We start from the raw sequence: 23,973 nt of genomic DNA, 5'->3' as shown, positions 1-23,973 counted from the left end.
GATTCCTTTTAGTAGCCTCTTACGGCAGGCAGGAATACCTCGGGCCTATTCTGACCCCCAGACCTGCAGGGGAGAAGTGTACAGGGCATTTAATGGATTATGTTAATAAACTAGGGTTGTGCAATATAGTCTTAGTGGATTACGAGAGTATTGGTGTATGCAATTGATATCCTCGCAGGCACTACAGGAATTAGTGCAAAGGCACTAATGGCAGATACAACAAATTGGGGAGCCCTTAGCTTTACTGTGTGGCACATCAGGCACACAGCAAAGGCAATCAATGGTACTGGTGTAAGTATAAGTATAGTTTTATGAGTTGTCTCTTGGCTGGTGCACAGTGTATATTATGCAGATATGAAGCAAACAACAGACACCAAGATACAGGATTCAAAGGTGTATAACAAAGGCACAAAAGGATACCTCACAGATTATAGGATTCTATATATGTGTTTTCGATGTGGATGTCCTGACCATTTTAAACAAGATTGTCAGGGGATCCAGCAAAAGAACAATGAGAATACTGACTGACTAGAGATTAAGAATAGGGGCAAGGTTAGGCTGAATAGTGTGTAATAGAATAGTGGCTTCACCTGTTGCTCCTGTTCTACTTATTTACATTAGTAAGAATGGAGAACTGGTTTGTGCCCTACTTGACACATGGTGTCATTGATTAGTGAGGAGTGGTATCACTAGTGCCAAGCACTGTGCCAGTTCCCCCAATGGGTACTGAAGTTTGTAACTGTAGGATGGCCCTGGTAAACTGAAATTCAGCATTTAGGTGAGGATCTATGGTTTCATTTGGAAATTTAAGGTGAAGGTAGTCCGTCAATTAACTGTACCAATAATTCTTTGTTCTGACTTTATCCAACACATGGCTTTATTGTTAATAGGAAAGAATGAGGATTTTCATTATATTTTACTAGGGACTGAATCTATAAATTTTATGACAATTCTTGTGAAGCACTGGCACAGGTTGATATGGCCAGAGAAGCACAGGATCAGAGATGGATGATTTTAATCATCTACCTTCCAAGTAGGATGCACTGCTGCAGTGTGTACGTGAGGAATATCCAAATGTGCTCACCAATGTTCTGGGAATTGCTAAATTCAGCAAGTGAAAGATTAAACTTCCTGACAATATTCCTGTCAGGCATCCACTATACAGGATTTCTGCACTAAGGATGAATGAGCTCAGGTCAGTTATAGATGAACCACTTAAGGATGGTATCAATAGACCTTCCTGCTCTCCATATTTCATACCCATATTTTTTGTTCCTAAAGGAGATGGGGGAATTTGGCCTGTCATAGATTACTATGCCTTGACCAAAAAGATAATTTTGCTGTCCATTTCACTGCCCAATCTACATTCATGTTTCTCCTGATTTTATAAGGCTAAATTCTTCACTCCACTGGATCTCAACCTAGCCTATTATCAGATTCCATTGTCTCAAGACTCCAAGCCAGTCATAGCCTTCACTGTGATTGGAATCTCTATAAGAGTAACTGTGTTCCATTTAGGCTTTCGAATGGAGCAGCACAGCTGACCATCTCCTTGATAGTATCTTCTCAGGTATTAAATTTAATCTTTTTTATTTGCTGGTATTGGGGAGGGGGGGGGGGGCATAAAGTTAAGCCTTCTAAGATAAAAACTGCTTAATCATAGATGTCATTTTTGGCACGTATGGTTTCTCCCCAGGATATGATCAGAGCTGCAGTGAGGCTATTCACAATTGTCCACTATCTGAGAGTCCCAAAGGGGTGGCAAGATGATGTTCTTTGCAACAAGCTGCCTTGATGATGTTAACAACAGCCCCCATGTTGGCTGCTCCAGATCTTTCCAAGAAATTTGTAGTTCAGTTGTATGCTATTCAACTTACAAACTGGTAACCAGTCTCTTAACTGGGGGCTGGGAAGGCCAAGGCCACTAAATGGGCAATTCAACTATCTGCCTTCAAGTTTTGAGTGAATCATACACACATTTTGTTGCTGACAGCCTTAGTCATATTTTGTGGAAGTGGGTAGTGATCTATCTAGTGAGTGTACCTTGCAAGGAATCAGTTAATGGGGTGTGGAGTTCATTGGCATCTCTTAGAGTTGTTTAGGGACATTATGGAATGCAAGGCATCCAACATCAGGTTAAAGGAAATTGAGGAAAAGATAAAGGGAGGAGAAAGGAAGCCCTATCATTTAAATGAAAATATTTTGTGCTGTCCCGCAGGGACAAAATAGTTTTACCCCTTAAGCTAGTACCCTTAGTATATAAATATTACCACAAGTGTTTTACCCCCTGAATTAGTACCCTTAGTATGTAAATATTACCACGAGTTGCCAGTTGGTGGCCATTTAGGAAAATTTCAAACCTGGATGACGATTCACAAAAATTTAATTTGTCAGATCATGGACAAAGAAATTAATGAGTGGGTAGAGTCCTGCATGGTCTGTGCAATGGGCAAGCCAACGATGAGTGCAAGGCAGGGACTGTTACCTTCTGGAATGATGACATCATCTATGGAAGGGCTATACGTAGATCATTGAGGACAGGTTCATACTGGTCTGTGTCAACACCTTCACCCACTTTTGCTAGTTATTTCTGACCTGTGATATGTACACATAAGGCATTGTTAACAGTTTACAGACCTTGTTCGGTTCCTTCAGACAATGTCAATATTTAGTCTCTGATAATACCATAGCATTCACACTGAGAATATTTCCACATTTCTGTTTCAGAAGGGGGATTGCACATACCATTACAGTGCTATACTATCCTTAACCTTTCATTTTCAATATTGGTCATCTGCAATTTGTGTTCCACTCTCATAGTGAACCATTATCAAGATCATTCTAGGGGTGACATGTTGCTTCATCGGTTGGTTTTTGCCTTCAGTACAGCAGTACATGAATCCCACAGACAGATCCCCACTAGTCATAATGTTTGCATATAAGCCCAATTCACTACCAATAAATGTGTCATCAGATAACTGTTACCTACAAAAATTGATGTAGAACAGGTCTGAGACAATTGGAAGAGTGTGAGAACTAATCTGTAGCATAGTCATGACAGAAAAGCCTGGATGTAGAACCAGGGAGATGTCCTACTCACCTCAAGGCGGATGGCAGGATTTGGGTACAGAACTTCCAGGCAGTCAGTAAAGTGAAAGTTAAAATAATGGAGAAATTGTTACCCAGGTTTACAGGGCTGGCACAAATCCTCCCAGTTGTGATTCCAGTCCCCTGCTAGACAAAAACCCACAAAGTAAAAGAATATTCCATGTTTACTTATCCCAAATTAAATACTTTATCAATGGCAGAAGAGTCCAACAAGTAATTTGCATTCATTTAAGCACATATATAAAAAAGGGAATTTTTTATAAGCTATTTTTAAAATTAGGGTGCCCAATTGAACTAGTGTAGTTACGGAAAAGTATGATTGGCTCCACATGTATATTATTTATGTATCCTGCTTCGAAAACTAGGAGCAGCCAGCCATATCACTTGAGAAGAAAACCCCACAACACCTAACAAAATTGCTTTGCACATTGTTAAAACATCCAAAGGGGGTAAACCACAGAGAGGCAACAATATGGATTAAACATGAACTTAGAAAAGCTAAAAGCAACCGCCAGTGTTGACACCAAATATTCATGCAACATCAGCCCCGAAGAGATCTCAGCGGCAATAAAGGACACAAAACCAGGTAAAGCCCCTGGCTCAGATGACATCCTCCCAGAGTTTCTTATCAAGTCTGGCAAATATTCAAAAATATGGCTAGCAAAGTTCTTCACATCACTAATGCAGACAGGAAACATACCCCAAGAACTTAAACGTGCCAAGATAATCGCCCCCTAAAGCTAGGCAAACTGGGAAATCTTCTGAAAAACTATCAGCCCATAGTACTGCTTAGCATGGTGTACAAACTTCTGGAATGATTACTACATAACAGGATCAGTCAGACAATACTCACGGCCATCCCAGCAGAACAGGCCAGCTTTCATCCCAACCGAAGCTGTGCAGACCAAGTCCTGGCCCTTATAACACATATTGAAGTGGGATTCCAAAAGAAATTAAAAACATCTGTGTCCTTCATTGACTTTTCAGCAGCCTATGATACCGTCTGGAGACAAGGCCTACCCTATAAACCGCTGAAAATAATTCACTGTCAAAAAGTGACAAACCTTATTGGTAACAGAGGATTCCAGGTCATCATGGGAAACAAAGTCAGCAGCCCGATATTCCTTCAAAATGGCTTACCGCAAGGCTCGGTATTAGACCCATTGCTTTTCAGCCTGTACATTGCTGACATGCCGGAAACAGCTTGTAGGAAATTTGGCTACACTGATGACAGGGCCACTGCAACAAGGCACAACAATTTTGATTCAATGGAAGAAACCCTGACATCTGATCTGTCTGTCCTGGCAGCATACTTCCATAAATGGAGGCTTAGGCCTAATGCCATGAAGACAGAAGTAACTTGCTTCCATCTCAATAACAGAGAAGCCGACAGAGCTCTGGAAGTATACTTTGACAACACATGCCTCAACCACAACAAGGAGCCAAAGTACCTAAGGGTCACGTTAGACAGAACCTTGTCATTTAAATCACACCTTAAAAAAAACAGCTGTCAAGGTGAGAACAAGAAACAGCCTCATCCATAAACACTGTGGAACCGCCTGGAGATCAATGGCAACTACTTTGAGGATGTCTGTGCTGAGCCTGGTATACTCTGTGGTGGAGTACTGTGCACCAGTGTGGCTAAACAGTAGCCATGTGAACAAAATCGATGTTGAACTTAACAACACCATGCGCATTATTTCAGGAGCCATTAGGTCTACACCTAACATAAGGCTACCTGCCCTGAGTCATATACCAACCCCAAAAATATGACGAGGAGCAGCCTTGGTCATTGAATACGAGATCAAGAAAAACCCTGAACTACCAGTACACATCAATATACGTGATCTGAGTATCAAGAGGCTTCATTCAAGACATCCTTCTCTTGCTCTCAAGAGCCTCACTGGGGCTGACATCAACTCTTGGAGAAGAGAATGGCTCCAAAATGCCCTAAAAACTTGCCACCTAATGCCTTGCACTACTGAGGCAGTTCCTGGGTTGGATCAGCCCCACAAGATCTGGTCAACTCTGAACCGACTAAGAACTGGGCAAGGAAGATGTGCTGACTCACTCTTCAAATGGGGACTGCTGTCTTCACCAGTGTGTGACTGCGGTGTGCCTAAGCAGACCATCCAACACATCAGAATTGAATGCAGTGCCACAGTGTTCAGTGGGGAGTGGGGACATTGAAGAATTCCTCATGGCATCCCAAAAACCCATTGAACTTATACAAGGACTAGATGTTTGTCTGTGAATATATGTAATGTATAATAATGTGATCCAATACTGAAATGTACTTAAATGCCATACGCTAAATAAATAAATATGTATATTGAAGAAAAGGTCTGTATTATCTTCAGTATGTCTACAAGCACTATTGTGGCAAGTGCAATAGTCAATGACCAGTACCCGATACTGAATGAGTTGTTTTCACAAGCGGTTTAGAAGGTGCCTCTGTGTTCAGTGTCATAGACTGTGCTAAGGCTTTTGCACAAATTACAACGGCAGAGGCAGACAAGTACAAAACCACTATCATGACACCTTCCAGGATATTTGAACACAATGTTGCTGCTCAGAGGTGGCAGCATTTTATGGATGAGATTATACATGGTTTAACTCACATTTTTTGCTATGTTAGTTTTTCTGATAATATGAGTGACCATAATTCCCATTTGAAAGCAGTTTTCTCTTGTCTTGATGGAAATGGCATCAAAATTAACAAGGACAAATGTGTATCTGCAGAGGACAAAGTACAATTCTTGGGTTGCCTTATATTAAGAGATGATATTTCTCTTACTCCTCAGAGGGTCTCAGACATTTTGCAGGTGCCTCTTCCCATCACATTCAGAGAGTTACACAGGTTTGTAGGTACGGTCAATTACAACCACCGACACATACCAAAGTTTGCAGAAATTATAGAACCTATCAATTACCTGCTAAGGGCAAATACACTTTTGGTGTCAGAAAAGTCCCCTGGATGGGTTCAGCCAAGGAGGATTTCAAGTCCATGAAACTGTCTTTAGGGAAGGCTGTCTTATTGGTCCACTCCATTTCTAGTGCTCAGATGGCTCTTTTTGTTGATGCCAGCCAGAAGGCCATGGGGGCAGTACTCTAGCAATTAGTATCAGGAATGTGGCGGTCAATGGCTTTCTTTCCAAAAGATCTGTCTACACAGCAAAATAACTGGAGTGCATATGACAGAGAGCTCCTTGCTATATATCTCTCTATCAAACATTTCCAACAGTACCAGGAAGGTATGGAGTTAAAAATTTACACAGACCACAAACCCTTAACTTCACTTTTTCAGTGAGTGTCTGAATTGAACTCCCAACATCAAATCTGTTATGCAGAATTTATTGCTCAGTACTCTACTCATGTCAACCACATCTCTGGGACCAACAACAATATCATGGATTGCTTATCACACAATTGTGCATCTTTGACATGTATCGATTGGACAGATATCATAAAAGATCAAGATTCTGATGCATTTTTACAACAGTGTCTGCCCAATTCTGCATCAACTAGTCTGAAACTTGAATGGATGCCAGTACAGGGTTCCCAATTCCGTCCATCGTGTGGCACTTCTCAGAATGTTTTGCACCCGTTTTTACATTACGTTGGTGATGCATCATCTTTGATATCTGTACGCCTTGCCACATTCTGCCATCAATGCTTCTATTAAGTTTGTGGCCTCAAAAGATGTGCATCCAGGAATGTGGAAATATTGCCAGTTTTCGGCACATAATTGCATACCATGTCAGAAAAACAAAATTAGTCACCACACAACCTCTCCTGTGGTCATATTCCTGACCACTACAGGTCATTTGGCCCACATTCATGTTGACATGGTAGGACCTCTTCCTTGCACAGAGGGGTTTTGTTATGCTGTCACTTTAATTGACAGGCTTACAAAGTGACTGGAGGCATGCCCAGTGTCTCACATTTCTGCTTGCACCACTGCCCAAGCTATCATCTCCACATGGTTTGCTTGGTTCAGTATTTCTACATCAATTACATGTGACAGAGGGTGTCCATTTGATTTCCAATTATTTAATGAATTGCTATGAATGACAGGTTTCAACCTCCTGCAAACTATGAGCTACCATCCCTGTAGGAATGGGATGGTAGAACCTATGCACTATACTCTGAAGGGTGCCTTCGCATAGCACAGTGGGACATGGACAGACGCCTTGCCTATGGTTTTTTTGGGACTAAATAGCATGTTAAAGGCAGATATCAGGTTTCTTCAATGCAAGTTGTCTATGGCAAAGCAGTGAAGGTGCCCAGTGAATTTTTTGCTTCATCCCCCTTGCGTGACTGTGGGACAGGCGAGTGTGGCCAATTATGCGTCAGCTGCAGATTTCAATGCTCTTACTTCGCACTCCTCCCCCATTGCGAGTCAGTTCTCAACCATCCGTTTTCCCCAAAGACCTCTTCACTTTCCCTCAGGTATGGATTATGGACAACACCATCAGGCCCCCATTGGCTCCTATTTATTTAGGACCATTCACTATGATTTTCTGAACACCAAGACCTTCATAGCTGATAAAAATGGAACACATTTCACAGTCTCAGTTGACCATCTGAAACCAGCGTTTACCAATTTACCACAGCCCCCCCCCCCCCCATGCCTCCTTCCCACTCAGTGTATGGATGCTCCAGCCAGTCTTCCTCAGCCTCTTGTGCTGGATATCCCTTCCTCTTCAGCCCCTCACACCTGTTCTGGCAAGATATATCAAATGCATCTATTGTGAGGTCTGGGGCACTCCAGGTTTCCAAAGTAACAGTGTCTTGTTTGCATGAGCATAGCTCTCCCAAATGAGGGGGGGGGGGGGGGGGGGAGGGGCTAACATGACGAGTGCAATAGTCAGTGACTAAGAAGTCAAACATTATATTGTGTGTTATATCTTTTGTTTGGTTGTCTTTTGTCTCTTCGTGGTACCACTGTGTAGCTGTGAAAATATGCCTGTGTTGTGTTCTTTTGTTGGGAAGTAAATTGTGGTAAATAAAGAAGGATTCATTAAAGTGCATACTGTGTACACTTGTCCCCTATACTACCATTCAGTTTAATTTTTAATTGGAGACAAAGATATGTTAAAAGAAAGGAGGACTTCCATCAGGTTGTTTTAACTGTAGTTCCTCATGAAGCAGCAGCACTCATAGTCTCTCTTTGAGTTCCCTAACCAGGAAGCTCCTATCGCTTGAAGACAATTTGGGGCATCAGTGTAGCAGATCATTACCAGGCCATGCCCGAGTGCCAGTGGCTGTTGTGACTGACAGTGACAGTTTTCCAGTGTCCATGGAACTACAACTATTATCTGGTTTGGAGATAGAGGGTGGGCTTCTCCTAATCTGGCTAACAGGTGCCAGTCTGGCCTGGTTGGGTGGCCTGCCAAGGCAATAGTGTCTCCCACAGAATCACTGGCATTTCCTGGAAGCTTTTTAGAACAAACTTCTGAAAGTGTCAGCATGCAACAGGACTTTACAGTTGTACTCTGAGTGTTAGCAAGAAATGGCCAATTGCAGTGTCTACTTTCTGCTCTGGAGGCTGATTGGCCGCAATGTTGGCATGTGAAAATAATGTTGTGGAACTGTGGGCAATCCCAAAATTGATTAGTTGGTCTGTAACAGTGATAGAGTGCAGGAAGGGAGTTGAGCCCTCTGGTGGAGGTGTAGTTTGGAACTTCATTGTCAAGAAGCAGTAAGGTTGCTTCTCTAGATGTGGAAAGTTCAGAAGTGCATTCCTTTTGTGCATAAGGGAAATGTCTCAATCTATTGCTGTTTTTGAAGGTGGGGCTTGATATTAGTGAGTGTACATGGACTGTTAACTAAATGGAAGCCTAACAGAGCATGGAGCAATGGGCTAGCTGAAGACACTGTCTGTGGACGAAGTGGACTTCGCAAGGGTTATCAGGAGAGATTAAATGGTGTTTCACTTATATAGAAATTTGAAGTGTGGAGTTCTCACATATGCCCTCATCCTCTTTGACTTTAGACTGTGTTCTTATGTTGTTTACAGAGATAGTAGAAACCTGTTGAAGATGGTGCAGAGACTGCCTGCAGTGTTTGTTGTCCAACACAGTGGTCGAAATTGGTAGTCTTTTGAGAGTAATAAAATTGCTGCATGGTATGGAGTAGTGGTATAGTGGCAGTGACTAATTTAACCATGAGCTGGAAGTCTAAGTGAGGCTGGCACAATGTATTGGGCTTAATATCATAGGTGTAGCAGGGCCTAGAAATTATCCAGGTCTAGCAACAAACATTTGAGGGGAAGTATAAGGAGAAATACATTGTGTGAGTTATCTTGTGCACTGGATAGTCAGAAGAGTTTGTGGACTCTTGCTTCATTTGCAACAGGACTTCACCAGACACTACAGACCCTCTGAGATGATGGATGAAGAGGCATGTTCATCAGGAGGAGGAGGAGGAGTGGGGGAGGGTAGGGGGGGAGGGGAGGGGAGAGAGTGTTGTGCCATGCAGTGATGGATATGGGGTTGTTCCCCAGTTGACAGCTGTACAACTCTAAATTTTTGCAGCATATGCACCAAGCACCGCCTGGGCATCAGAGTGTGTGAGACCACCACATCCTTTGTAGGAGTGACATACTTACTGACAGAATGACTGTTGATGCCGAGTTGATTATTGCACAGACAAGTGATCACGATTGCTGCTGACAGAAAACAATGGAAGTCTTACCAGGTGTGGTGGAGTCTTTCTACATGGCACATCAACAGAGATCCTTAGGCAACTGTCTGCAATCAATGAGGAGTTTCAGGAAGACTACATTTTCTTGTCAACCAGGTTTGTACACATAATCATTTAAAATCATGTTGTTAAATTTTTTAAAAAATTGGGGGATAACCCTTCGTGTTATAGTTCTTGTTAAAGTGGCTGTTGTGCCTGGGCAATTTAATTCAATTTAATATTTGTAAACATATTTAAACGAAATTGTTTTTATTTAAGGTACTGTGCCTGAGGATTATTGTGTTTTTTGTTTTAGTAAAAGTTCTTAAGAGCAACCCACACATTAAACCAGCCCTTCCACTCTCCCTGCAATCTGGCACACACTTGAGTGTGCCTTTTTTTTATTATGTATTTTTGCCCAGTGTACAGCTTCAGGATAACATATAATTACTCATGCTGGGAATACTGTAATCCTTTTCAAATGAGTGCTGAATGACAGTTTGAAATTTGGCTTGTAGCCTTTCTGAAGCTCTCAGTTAACACCATTGAACATATTCATGGCACTTTCATTATGATTCAGGAAGACCAGTTGCTGTATTCCTTAAACACCTGACATTAGTCAACATCCATTACTGGAAGTCCCAATGGTGTTGCTGCATTAGTAACACTGGTTCACGTCAGATCACCAAAATTAAGCACTGTCAGGCATGGCTAGCAGTTGGATGGGTCACCGTCCAGGTCTGTTGATCACTGTTTTGCAAGTGGGGTGTACGCAGCCTAGTGCGGCCAACTGAAGAACTAATTGACTGAGGAGCAGTGGTTCCAGTCACAAAAACATGCAATGGCTGGGACAGCAATGTGCTGACCACATGCCCCTCCATATCCACATCCAATTACACCTATCAGCTGAGGATGAAATGGCGGCCAGTCGGTACATCTTCTCTGTACAACAAACATACTACAGAAAAGAAGTGTCTATCAATCATTGCTTACTCTGTGGTTCATAATGGGGGACCCACTTATCATCAACTGTCATTTTGTGACAAAGGAAATCTTTTCCTTCCTTATTAGGTTGCCTTAAATGTTGTTATGATATTTCCAAATTTTTTTTTTAGTCTGTAAGTTGATACTGAGCCATGGCTAACATTCTACTCTTGTGCAATATCGCCAATTCTGGTAAGTCATCAAGACTCGTTTTCTCTGATGTCATGATGTTCTGCAGATTGTTCCGTTCATAAAGTTTACAGTCATTAAGCTAGCTATCATAAAACTGCAGCTGTGTTCTGCAAATATTCTTCACTGCTTTATTCCTTTCAGAGTACAGTAGATGAACCCCCCACATCCTCCTTTCTTTCTGGGGCACTAATATAAAAAGATGTGAAATCACTTCGAATGGAGCTGTTTGCCACTAACTTACAAGAACAACAGTGAGATTAAGGCATGTCATTGTTGAGTCAGTGCTGAGAATGTATGGAGCCTTACTTACAGACATGCCTTAATAGGAATGACTAATTCACTTTGTACAAACTTTTAGTGGTGTATAGGTTTTAAACTTTATAACTCTAACATTTATCTTTCTCTCTGTTAGAGTTTGCCTCCAGGCACTCCTCTCAGCCATAATCAAGTTTGTTCCTGACACTGATCAACAGACTGATTCTTATGGAAAAAATCCTACCAGGCATACAACACCATGTACACAATTTAGGGGCCTTCAGTGGTTAAAGTGTCAGACAGCAGTTTCAAACTTTATAGCCACTCATAATGTCTCCAGCATTAGCACACAAAATCACAAAATGTTAGGTACAGACATATGCCTTTGACCACAGCAGGTCTAATGCCCAAAAAACAAAATCCACCAAACACAAAAATACCAGTCATGCCTCCATTTTTTGAACAACCAAGATGTCAAGCTTATCTACATCTGTGTATACATCTGTGTGTACATCTATACTCCACGAGCCATGTTACGGTGCACAGTGGAGGGTATTTTGTGTACCACTGTCACTTGCCCCTTTCACTGTTCCAGTGATGAATGGTTTGTAGGAAGAACAGTTGTTGATAAGCATCTACATAAGCTCTAATGTTTGTAATACATTTTTGGTTTTTTTGCAAGATATACATATGGGATAGCAATATACTGGTTGACTCTTCTAGGAATGTTCACTCTAAGAACTTTAACAATAAAGCACACCACTACTTCCTACTGGTGGACACAAAATTTGGGCTAACTACAGTTAATAATCCTAACGGTGTTTGTATATTGTATTAGCAGTGGGAAGTACAGGCTCCTAAATTGTGTACATGGTGTTGTGTGCCTGGCAGGATTTTTTCCCATAAGAATCAGTCTGTTGACCAGTATCAGGAACAAACTTTGTTCTGGCTGAGAGGAGTGCCTGGAGGCTAACTCTAACATGTGGCCATATCATTTATGTCACCATACACTGATTTAATTCAAAATCAGAGTACACAAAAAAATAGCCCACTACATCTACCCATAGGTGAAAAAACCTAATAAGTCAGATGGAACAAGTATATATAGGCAGTAACTGAAATTAAATAAATAAGAAATGTTGAAATAACACTGATATTAGAAACTGGAGGCTATTCATTTTAACCCTAAAAGCACATGCAAATGTAAAAATGTTAACTCTCAGAAACGTTACAGGTAAAATGAGGGCAATTCATAAAGTAACCTCTATTTATTTTTAAAAAATATGAATGACATTACAGAATTTGATTTACAATACTGTGAAAGTGCATACTCTAAGTTATTTTGCCACATAGTTCCCAGCCACACTGACGCATCTGTCAAAGCATTCGACAATATTTGAAATTCAGCAACCATTGAATTCTGTCACCTGGAGGTTTTGTGCAGAAGAGTATGAGTAAGCTGATCCAAGATGGTGAATCTGCATTTCTCTCTACCCTTTCGTTGGCCAAACGAATCAGATCTACAATCACGTTAGTCGATCAACCAATTCTCTCTTCATCAAGGGCACTGGTTCACCCATTTTTTAACATAAAGCACCACTGTCATACAGCAACTTCACTCATTACATTTGTGCCATAAACTTCACAGTGTTCATGATGGACTTCATGAGCTTTATAGTTTTTGCCACAAACCCTTCTGTACAAAGTCTTCAGTCATGGGTGGTAGAGTTGTCTGATTGCAGAATATCAGAGCTTATCAAACACTATGACATATGTCTCAGTACGGCTGGAAACTATATGTAAAAGTAAATTAGTGTATGTACTTTGACAGTATTGTCAAACAAATTCTGTAACTTGTACATTTTTGTCAGTCACTCCACCCAACTCATGATTTTGTATCATTGATAGCCTGCATCATTTTGATGGTAAAAGTGATGGAATTTTACATCTTAGTTTTTCTGCTATTTAATGTATCAGTAAAAAAATAAATAAATCACCCAGAAATTTATTTATTTATATACATGAAGATGGTATCTGTCCTTTTGGACATGCCCGAAAGAACAGATACCATTGGTGACCATGTAGCTCATTAGAGTGAAATTACAAAGAAATGAATACCCCTAGCTGCATACAGGCGTTGATATAAGTCAAAGGGGACAGTTGAAAATGTGTGCCCTGACTGGGACTCAAACCCGGGCCTGCTCACATGGCAGACACTTATCCATCTGAGCCACTGAGGACACAGAGGATAGTGCTACTGCAGGGACTTATCTCTGGCGTGCCTCCTATGAGACCCACATTCCCGACTTATTGTCCCACACTATATTCATAGTGCCCCTGCCCATTATACTCATTACTTGCAGCTTTTTGCCAATTACCATAAGAGTTCGGGCACCGTTTGTGCATCTGCACAGAAGAAGATGGGAAGATGGTCAAATGGCCAGTGAGCCTTATATAAAATGGCTTAGATGGATAGAGCATCTGCCATGTAAGCGGGAGATCCCGAGTTCGGGTCCCAGTCGGGCACACATTTTCAACTGTCCCCATTGACTCATATCAACACCTGTATGCAGCTAGGGGTATTCATTTCATTGTAATTTATTTATTTATTGCCATGAAGAAAAGCTGCATAATCTTTTTGCTTGATTAGTACTGTACAAAATGCCTTTCATTACATTTACTTTGTATGTCATGTGATTTAGTAGATATGTCTCATATTTTACACAGTATTGATGTGGAGGACTGTATGTACTCACTTATGTTTTATACCACTACTTTCCATTAGTACTGCAAATTTGACTTGAGTTGCTGACACATCTAGTAAGTACCAAAATCCTTTTCATTATACAAAATTATTTCTTTTCTTGCAAAACTAGAGTTCTCAACCACTACTTTCTCTCACAGTCTTTAAAAGTGAGTTCCTTTAATGGTGTTTACCATTTCATTAATTTTTTTATGTACCTTAAAATTTAATTTCTTCTCCGACACAGGTTGTCGTCCAATGGAAATCAGCATACAGACAATACACAGTAAAACAATAACAAGACCTGATATTGCCAATGGGTCAGCTGCTTCAATAGAAGAGCCTGCTTGTATTACAAGTTGTGAAGTCAGGATGCATAAGATGACTGAAAGAGAAAGAAAATGATAACATTTTTAGGAATACTTGTGTCATATTTGTAATCTTAGTAAACACCTTGAATAAATAAGTATGTATCTTACAATACAACACAATTTCATATGCAACAATTTTTGTTGACAGTTTTGTTGGTCTTTTCAATCTGTCAATGTTAAGTATTTGTTTTCCAGTAGCTACAATATTCGATTGTTTATTTCTGGTTTCTTCATCTGAATCTGCGTTTTGTTTCCCACCAGCAACCTCATCCATTTGTAGATGCTCTCCAGTTTCTCCTGTATACCTTAGAACATAAAAAAACAGAAAAAATAAGAAATTCTTGAATTTAATGAATCACATATCTACATAGTCATTACACAATACCTTAATGTTGTTGCCATATTATTATGAATTACAGTTATTTCTGAAAATTGCTTTGTATCTGACAAGAAACTCCTGCTACATGTATTAGGTAATACAGATGAAATACAAACTGCTATTTAAGCTCTATGATTTTTAATACATTTAAGCAAAAATAATCACTTTTTGAAAATATAATTGGATATATAAAAAATCTACTCATCAAGCAGTGCAGAAGAAAACACAACAGTTAAGGAAATGTGCAAGCTTTTGGAGCCTTGGCTCTTTCTCCTGGCAGAATGGTTGAATGGGAAGGAAGAGAAATGAAGTAAAAGGACTGGTAAGGTTTAGGGAATGGGGAGAGTTATGGAAAACCCACTCAGAACCCTGTCTCAAAGGAGACTTACCAGACCGAGGAGGAGCTACTGGCTCAAAAAGCTTGCACATTTCCTCAACTTTTGTTTGTGGTTTCTTCTGTCAATACTATTGTTTAGTTTGTGTGACGCGAATTTGATTACATGATTTTATTGGAACAGACTGCCGTGGAAAAGTTGTAATGGAAATTTCTGTTTAAAATGAGTGTGAAATAAATGTAATAGAGAAGTATTTTTTGTACATCATAAATAGAACAGTTTTCCGTAATTTGTCTTTTATTATTATTATTATTTGACACATATTACCAAAGAATTTTACAGTCATGTAATGTTTTAGCACAGTCTGCAAAGCATTACACTTGTTCAAATTTATATTCCTGTTACCACCTAATTGATGATTTCCATGCGACATTACTTATGAAAACAAACAATGGAAAACACACGATGCCCCCCCCCCCCTCCCACACACACACACAAGTGCAACTTGCACACACATCTGCAGTCTCAGAGAGCTGAAACTACACTGAGAGCAGCAGCACCAGTGCATGATGGAAGTGGCAACTTTTCCCCCATGTGCTTCACCTGGTCCTACTCAACCCAACAACACACCTATCTAGATGTTGACCACCTCAGAGATGGCTACATCACTACCTCCGTTCATATCAAACCTACTTACCACCAGCAATACCTCCACTTCAACAGCTGCCACCCATTCCATACCAAGAAGTCCCCTCCATACAGCCTAGCCACCTGTGGTAGTCACATCTGCAGTGACGAGCAGTCCTCCTCTAAATATACTGAGGGTCTGACTGAAGCCTTCACTGACCATAATTATCCTTCCATCCTTGTACAAAAACAAATCTCCCATGCCTTATCTTTCCAGTCTCCCACCATCTCCCAAAGTCCCACAGTCCGGCCACAGAGGAGCATTCCCCTCGTAACTCAGTACCATCTGGGACTGGAGCAACTGAATTACTTTCTCTGCCAGGGTTTCGATTACCTCTTGTTGTGCTCTGAAATGAGAAATGTCCCACCCACTATCCTTCCCACCCCTCCTACCATGGTATTCTGCCGTCCATCGAACCTACACAATATACTCATCCATCCTTACACAACCCCTGCTCCCAATACCTTACCTCATGGCTCATACCCCTGTAATAGACCTAGATGCAAGACCTGTCCCATACATCCTCCTACCACCACCTACTCCAGTCCGGTCACTAACATCACCTATCCCATGAAAGGCAGGGCTACCTGTGAAACCATCCATGTGATTTACAAGCTAAGCTGCAAGCACTGTGCTGCATTCTACGTAGGCATGACAACCAACAAGCTGTCTGTCCGCATGAACGGCCACTGACAAACTGGTAGCTGAACACGCTGCCAAACATGATACCTCTCATCTCAATGACTGCTTCACAGCCTGTGCCATATGGATCCTTCCCACCAACACCAGCTTTTCTGAATTGCGCAGGTTGGAACTTTCCCTGCAATACATCCTACGTTCCCATAACCCTCCTGGCCTCAACCTTTGTTAGTCACTGTCCTCACCCAACCAGCCCCCTCCCTGTTCCCATTCCAGCACTAGACAGCCGTCATTTCACCACCACACCCAGTCTTTTAATTTATTTTTATTTTTATTTCTCTCCTTTCCGCTACTTACCCCCTCCCCCCTCAGGACCTTCTCTCCTGCCCTCTGTCTAAACTGCAACACTTCACTGTCCGCCACTCCCACCATACTATCCCTCCCCCTCCCTGCCCCAGCCTCCTCCTTACCCCCACCCAGTCGCCACTTCCATCATGCACTGGTGCTGCTGCTCGCAGTGTAGTTTCAGCTCTCTGAAACTGCAGACGTGTGTGCAAGTTGCACTTGCGTGAGTGTGTGTGTGCATGTCTACTGCTGACAAAGGCTTTAATAGCCAAAAGCTATGATTGTGTGAATCTTTTTATGGTGCCTATTGTGACTCAGCACCTCTGCTATATGGTGAGTAGCAACTTTCCTTCTCTCGTATTATTACTTATGAAAATGTCTTTTTAAAATAAGAGTGAAACAAATACACATAAAGAACTACTTTTAAAGGGCAGCAACAGAATCGTTTCCATGAGTTACTCTTAATTTCTCTATTATTGGGTTTTTGATAGTTGAAGGCCACTGAATTTGGAGTCTTGTAAAGTTTTTGTGTGGCCTGCAAAGAATTACAGTTTTACAAATTTATGTTCTAGTTATCACCTAACTGGTAGTATTGAGTAACATTATTTTTTGTGATAGTAAAGTTACTGTGGTGCAGGCTTTGATAGTAATGTTTTGTTTGGGAAACACAATCAGTTACTTGTTATTTATTTTGTCTGTGGTTTACAGCTACAACAAATTCACATCTTTTTAAAAGATAAGAGTTGTTCTAGGAATCAAAGCTTCATTTTAACAGTATTCTGGCATGTAACAGCCCAAGACAAAGCCAGGAACTCATTTCTGAAAGCGTGCCATTTGCTGCGACACGCTGCCCACATAGGAGCCATAGCACACCTGCCTAGTTGATGAACAATGAGGTTATCATAACCAAGGATGCTTTGATGTACAGCACACATAACATCTATGGTGGTCACTCACACCCACTCTAGTGTATATAAATACTGACCTTCTGATCAGGCTAGGTATCAAATCAGTGAGTCATTGAGATAGTGTCTGCAAAAGGGTGGGCTTCAGTCTTGAGGCCACTGCCAGTCAACTGTCATCCTGACCAGACCACCAGCTTCAGGGTTCAGTCACAGCATTGATGGAATGAGGGTTGAACTGAAGCCCTCCCAGCCATAAAGTCACTCAACACCCCCACTGTAACATGCTGCTTGTGGCATATCTTGCCTACCTACTTCCACCAGAGAACCTCTGCACTCCAACTAGTGGTGTTAGAAGGACTGGTGAAGACTGCAATGGTGGTCTGACGTCCATATCAATGAAGAGGAACAGTGGCAGCAGCAGATCAGCAGTGGTTTTCTGCAGGAGGACAAGTAAATGCCAACTTTAAACTTTTGTATGGGCCTCTGTGGCTATTTATTTCCATCTTGGATGGTTGGAATTGAAAAGGAGGAAAACTCCCTCTGAGTTGTACAATGAGAAATTTAATAGTACAGCTCAATGACAAGTGGAATCCGTGGAAAGTTTTGATAAGCAGACTAGGAAGCTGAATATTAATACTTATGAGCTAATAGATGACAACACTACCAACAAGGCTATTCTTAAAGAGGCAGAGCAGAGGGCACTAGATGCATACTTGTGGGGTTGCCAGGTGAAAATTCTCATAAAGATAGAATTTCCAAAGACCTGAAATGAAGCTGTGGTGACTGGATTTCCTTAGCAGAGATAGATGCTGTGATCCTACCTAGGGAGAAGAAGTTAATCTTTAATGAAAAGATCATGTGCTATCAATGTGGTCAACCTTGTCTCATTCAGTAAAATTGTAGAAAAGCTTGGTGTGGTAAGTGAAAGTGAACTGGACACCCAGATTGGGTTGTTGTTGTTGTTGTTGTTGTTGTGGTCTTCAGTCCTGAGACCGGTTTGATGCAGCTCTCCGTGCTACTCTATCCTGTGCAAGCTTCTTCATCTCCCAGTACCTACTGCAACCTACATCCTTCTGAATCCGCTTAGTGTATTCATCTCTTGGTCTCCCTCTACGATTTTTACCCTCCACGCCGCCCTCCAATACTAAACTGGTGATCCCTTGATGCCTCAGAACATGTCCTACCAACCGATCCCTTCTTCTAGTCAAGTTGTGCCACAAACTTCTCTTCTCCCCAATCCTATTCAATACTTCCTCATTAGTTATGTGATCTACCCATCCAATCTTCAGCATTCTTCTGTAGCACCACATTTCAGAAGCTTCTATTCTCTTCTTGTCCAAACTAATTAATCTATACTCGATGTTAACAAATTTCTCTTCCTCAGAAATGCTTTCCTTGCCATTGCCAGTCTACATTTTATATCCTCTCTACTTCGACCATCATCAGTTATTTTGCTCCCCAAATAGCAAAACTCCTTTACTACTTTAAGTGCCTCATTTCCTAATCTAATTCCCTCAGCATGACCCGACTTAATTTGACTACATTCCATTATCCTCGTTTTGCTTTTGTTGATGTTCATCTTATATCCTCCTTTCAAGACCCTGTCCATTCCGTTCAACTGCTCTTCCAAGTCCTTTGCTGTCTCTGACAGAATTACAATGTCATCGGCGAACCTCAAAGTTTTTATTTCTTCTCCATGGATTTTAATACCTACTCCAAATTTTTCTTTTGTTTCCTTCACTGCTTGCTCAATATACAGATTGAATAACATCGGGGAGAGGCTACAACCCTGTCTCACTCCCTTCCCAACCACTGCTTCCCTTTGATGTCCCTCGACTCTTATAACTGCCATCTGGTTACTGTACAAATTGTAAATAGCTTTTCGCTCCCTATATTTTACCCCTGCCGCCCCTTGCCTCACGTGTTCCGATATTTCTACGGAATCCAAACTGATCTTCGCCAAGGTTGGCTTCTACTAGTTTTTCCATTCATCTGTAAAGAATTCGCGTTAGTATTTTGCAGCCATGACTTATTAAACTGATAGTTCGGTAATTTTCACATCTGTCAACAACTGCTTTCTTTGGAATTGGAATTATTATATTCTTCTTGAAGTCTGAGGGTATTTTGCCTGTCTCATACATTTTGCTCACCAGGTGGTAGAGTTTTGTCAGGACTGGCTCCCCCAAGGCTGTCAGTAGTTGTAATGGAATGTTGTCGACTCCCGGGACTTTGTTTCGACTCAGGTCTTTCAGTGCCCTGTGAAACGCTTCACGCAGTATCATATCTCCCATTTCATCCTCATCTACATAGTCTTCCATTTCCAAAATTTTGTCCTCAAGTACATCGCCCTTGTATAGACCCTCTATATACTCCTTCCACCTTTCTGCTTTCCCTTCTTTGCTTAGAACTGGGTTGCCATCTGAGCTCTTGATATTCATACAAGTGACTCTCTTTTCTCCAAAGGTCTCTTCAATTTTCCTATAGGCAGTATCTATCTTACCCCTAGTGAGATAAGCCTCTACATCCTTACATTTGTCCTCTAGCCATCCCTGCTTAGCCATTTTGGACTTCCTGTCGATCTCATTTTTGAGACCTTTTGTATTCCTTTTTGCCTGCTTCATTTACTGCATTTTTATATTTTCTCCTTTCATCAATTAAATTCAATATCTCGTCTGTTACCCAAGGATTTCTACTAGCCCTCGTCTTTTTACCTACTTGATCCTCTGCTGCCTTCACTACTTCATCCGTCAAAGCTACCCATTCTTCTTCTACTGTATTTCTTTCCCCCATTCTTGACAATTGTTCCCTTATGCTCTCCCTGAAACTCTGTACAACCTCTGGTTCTTTCAGTTTATCCAGGTCCCATCTCCTTAAATTCCCACATTTTTGCAGTTTTTTCAGTTTTAATATACAGTTCATAAATAATAGATTGTGGTCAGAGTCCACATCTGCCCCTGGAAATGTCTTACAATTTAAAACCTGGTTCCTAAATATCTGTCTTACCATTATATAATCTATCTGAAACCTGTCAGTATCTCCAGGCTTCTTCCATGTATACAGTCTTCATTTATGATTCTTGAACCAAGTGTTAGCTACGATTAAGTTATGCTTGGTGCAAAACTGTACCAGGCAGCTTCCTCTTTCGTTTCTTACCCCCAATCCATATTCACCTACTATGTTTCCTTCTCTCCCTTTTCCTACTGACAAATTCCAGTCATCCATGACTATTAAATTTTCGTCTCCCTTCACTATCTGAATAATTTCTTTTATTTCATCATTCATTTCTTCAATATCTTCGTCATCTGCAGAGCTAGTTGGCATATAAACTTCTACTACTGTGGTAGGCGTGGGCTTCATATCTATCTTGGCCACAATAATGCATTCACTATGCTGTTTGTAGTAGCTTACCTGCATTCCTATTTTCCTATTCATTATTAAACCTACTCCTGCATTACACCTATTTGATTTTGTGTTTATAACCCTGTATTCACCTGACCAGAAGTCTTGTTCCTCCTGCCACCGAACTTCACTAATTACCACTATATCTAATTTTAACCTATCCATTTCCCTTCTTAAATTTTCTAACCTACCTGCCCGATTAAGAGATCTGACATTCCACGCTGTGATCCGTAGAACGCCAGTTTTCTTTCTCCTGATAATGACATCCTCCTGAGTAGTCCCCGCCCGGAGATCCAAATGGGGGACTATTTTACCTCCGGAATATTTTACCCAAGAGGACGCCATCATCATTTAACCATACAGTAAAGCTGCATGCTCTCGGGAAAAATTACGGGTGTAGTTTCCCCTTGCTTTCAGCCGTTCGCAGTACCAGCACAGCAAGGCCATTTTGGTTAGTGTTACAAGGCCAGATCAGTCAATCATCCAGACTGTTGCCCCTGCAACTACTGAAAAGGCTGCTGCCCCCCTTCAGGAACCACACGTTTGTCTGGCCTCTCAACAGATACCCCTCCGTTGTGTTGCACCTACGGTTCGGCTATCTGTATCGCTGAGGCATGCAAGCCTTCCCACCAACGGCAAGGTCCATGGTTCATTGGGGAGGGGGGGAGGGGGGGAGGGGTCAGAATGGGTATGTCAGCAAATTTTTCCACAGGCACAAGGAAGACGGTCGTAGGTTACAGATCCCACCCTGGTGTTAAAGGAGAAAAGAAACAGTGTGGCCACTGTGCAGCATTCACAATAAATTTGATCTCAGAATACCCATGTACTGAATCACTGGTAGACTAGTATTTGACTGGCTATATAGGAGGAAGGGTGTGTCAATTCTTACTGGATACTGGATCACAGGTATCCATAGCAAACCCGGCTATACTTAGTAAGTAGCATTGGTGGATGTAGTACTCTTTCACTTGGTTTTCCATGGATGAACTACTGAGTAGAAGACTTCCAAGACTTGTGTGGATGGTTTCTGTTGAGGGGACAATAACTACAATGTCATATTTAGACTGGATTTCCCAAGTAAGCATCTCGCATAAGTTGATCTGGAATGGTGCATAGCAGAGCTGGATGAGACATCATTGTTTTTTAGTTTTATTGCTGTATTAACTGAAATGCCACAAGGCGCATGCCTACAATAAGGGAAGTCACCTGAACTGTATGCACAGTTTCTTAGACTTGACTTGCAGGGTAAAATACCAAAAGGCATAGGGAGGGTGGTCTGGCTAGATATAGGAGCATATTTTCCAGTTAATACATTGTCTGTGGATGACCCTTGGCGGAAAACAAGGAACTGGACAGGGCACTGTGTTTTGTGTGTCATAGTTTATCATAAGTACCAGAAGTTGACAGAATTCAGGTATTGCCCATCAACGTAGCTAATTTTGAATCAATGAAGGTGGGGTTATGAAGAAGTCCACTGAGAGCCAATCAGAATGTGTTGAAGGAAGAATAATTAGATTGTGATTTAAATATAAAATGCTCTAAGTCAGGATAGCGTATCAATTTAGCCTCAGTGTGGGGCAAAGTGTCATATTTGCAAGGAACGAGGAGGAAAAGGAAAAGCTGTCAGTGTAATATGCAGAGTTTTTCAACTCTTCCAGAACATTGCCAACAACACTGATAACACAGCAAAGTATTGCCACACTGTAAGTGAATCATCTGTTTACAGGAATCCATAATTGTTTCCATATTACCTCCATCCACTGATAAATCAACAGTTTGACAGTTTGGGTTAACAGAAGAGAGTACCAGCTGAGGGGGAGGGAGCACAAATAGTAATTGTACTGAAAAATAGCTCAGATGGGAGTAGAACCTTTAGATACTGTTATGACTGTTGGTATTTAAATAACTGTACAGGCAAGGATGCAGTCCTAATGCCAAACTTCACAGAAACTCTGAGTAGCCTGGAGCATGCCATTATTTTATGTGATTTTGCAAAGTGTGTACCATCATTTGGAGATACTAGCAAAGGAGATATAAGGCTGCACTTAGGGTTCCATCATCATTACCAGTACTTCTGGAGGCCACTCAGATTGAAGCATGTGCTGGTGTAAGATGGAATATTATGAGGTCTGAAACAGAAACAGTGTAAGGTGTACTCACATGACATAGTAATTTCTAAGGTCATCCTAGACCGCATGGTACATTTACAGCACATTTGTAGCTGACTGTTAGCAGCACAACTGACATTTTGGAGAAGTGTCATTTCATACCGAACAATGTTCACAATTTGTGACACATTATCAGCCAGAATGGTGTGTGAACAGACGCCAGGTTGTACCTGCCATTGGAGCTTTCCCAGTCTTACTAGATTTTTCTGATTATTACAGGAGGTTTGTGTAAGTAGCAAGACTTCTTACACCTGTGTGCAATTAAGAGACCTATTTAACTCTAGTCATGACCTTCCCTTTTTGGATTATCAGAAGCAATTCATACTATCTTGTGATGCCTGCAGTCACACCTTATTATGTTTATTAACCCTTAACTTATGAGGAATGCTCTCTCAGACCGTGAGAAAATTTTGAACTCAATCACCCAGGTCATTTGTGGCAGAATGCTTCTATATTGTTTGTACCCTCCTTGAAGTGCCAATCCTACAATAATTTACTGTCAGTTCCATTATTGCCATCTTTGTTCTTGCTGACACAGGTTATTGGTAGGTGTTAGGGTCTCCTAGACCATGCCTCGTGAAGTATGTACCTGTTTTCTTCAGTGTGGTGCAGTACAAAATGTGTTCACAAGAACGTTTCAGTTTGATGAAATTTTTATTTGGTGAATGAAGGAAGGTGTCAGTAATATAGGTCACGAAATAGACAAAAAAGATAATGATTTTACAATATCCAGAGATCACAGTCCTACTACCAAACAAGAGCATCATTCAGAGGA

General features: G+C 41.2%; 1 protein-coding gene across 1 annotated transcript in view; it reads right to left on the bottom strand.

Moving 5' to 3' along the window:
* The window catches only part of LOC124787863 (high affinity cationic amino acid transporter 1-like), a 178,818-nt gene that overhangs the window by 23,503 nt on the left and 131,342 nt on the right, over nt 1-23,973 (bottom strand). Inside the window, exons 10-11 of the mRNA XM_047254826.1 lie at nt 14,449-14,645; nt 14,188-14,354 (exon numbers count right to left, since the gene is read on the bottom strand). Coding sequence (XP_047110782.1) covers nt 14,188-14,354; nt 14,449-14,645 — 364 coding nt within the window. The remainder of the gene's footprint in view (nt 1-14,187; nt 14,355-14,448; nt 14,646-23,973) is intronic.

This window comes from Schistocerca piceifrons, chromosome 3 (assembly GCF_021461385.2).
Source record: "Schistocerca piceifrons isolate TAMUIC-IGC-003096 chromosome 3, iqSchPice1.1, whole genome shotgun sequence".
NCBI lineage: Eukaryota > Metazoa > Arthropoda > Insecta > Orthoptera > Acrididae > Schistocerca > Schistocerca piceifrons.
The sequence above is the reverse complement of the archived record's forward strand: the minus strand, read 5'-3'. Positions and strand labels throughout refer to the sequence as shown.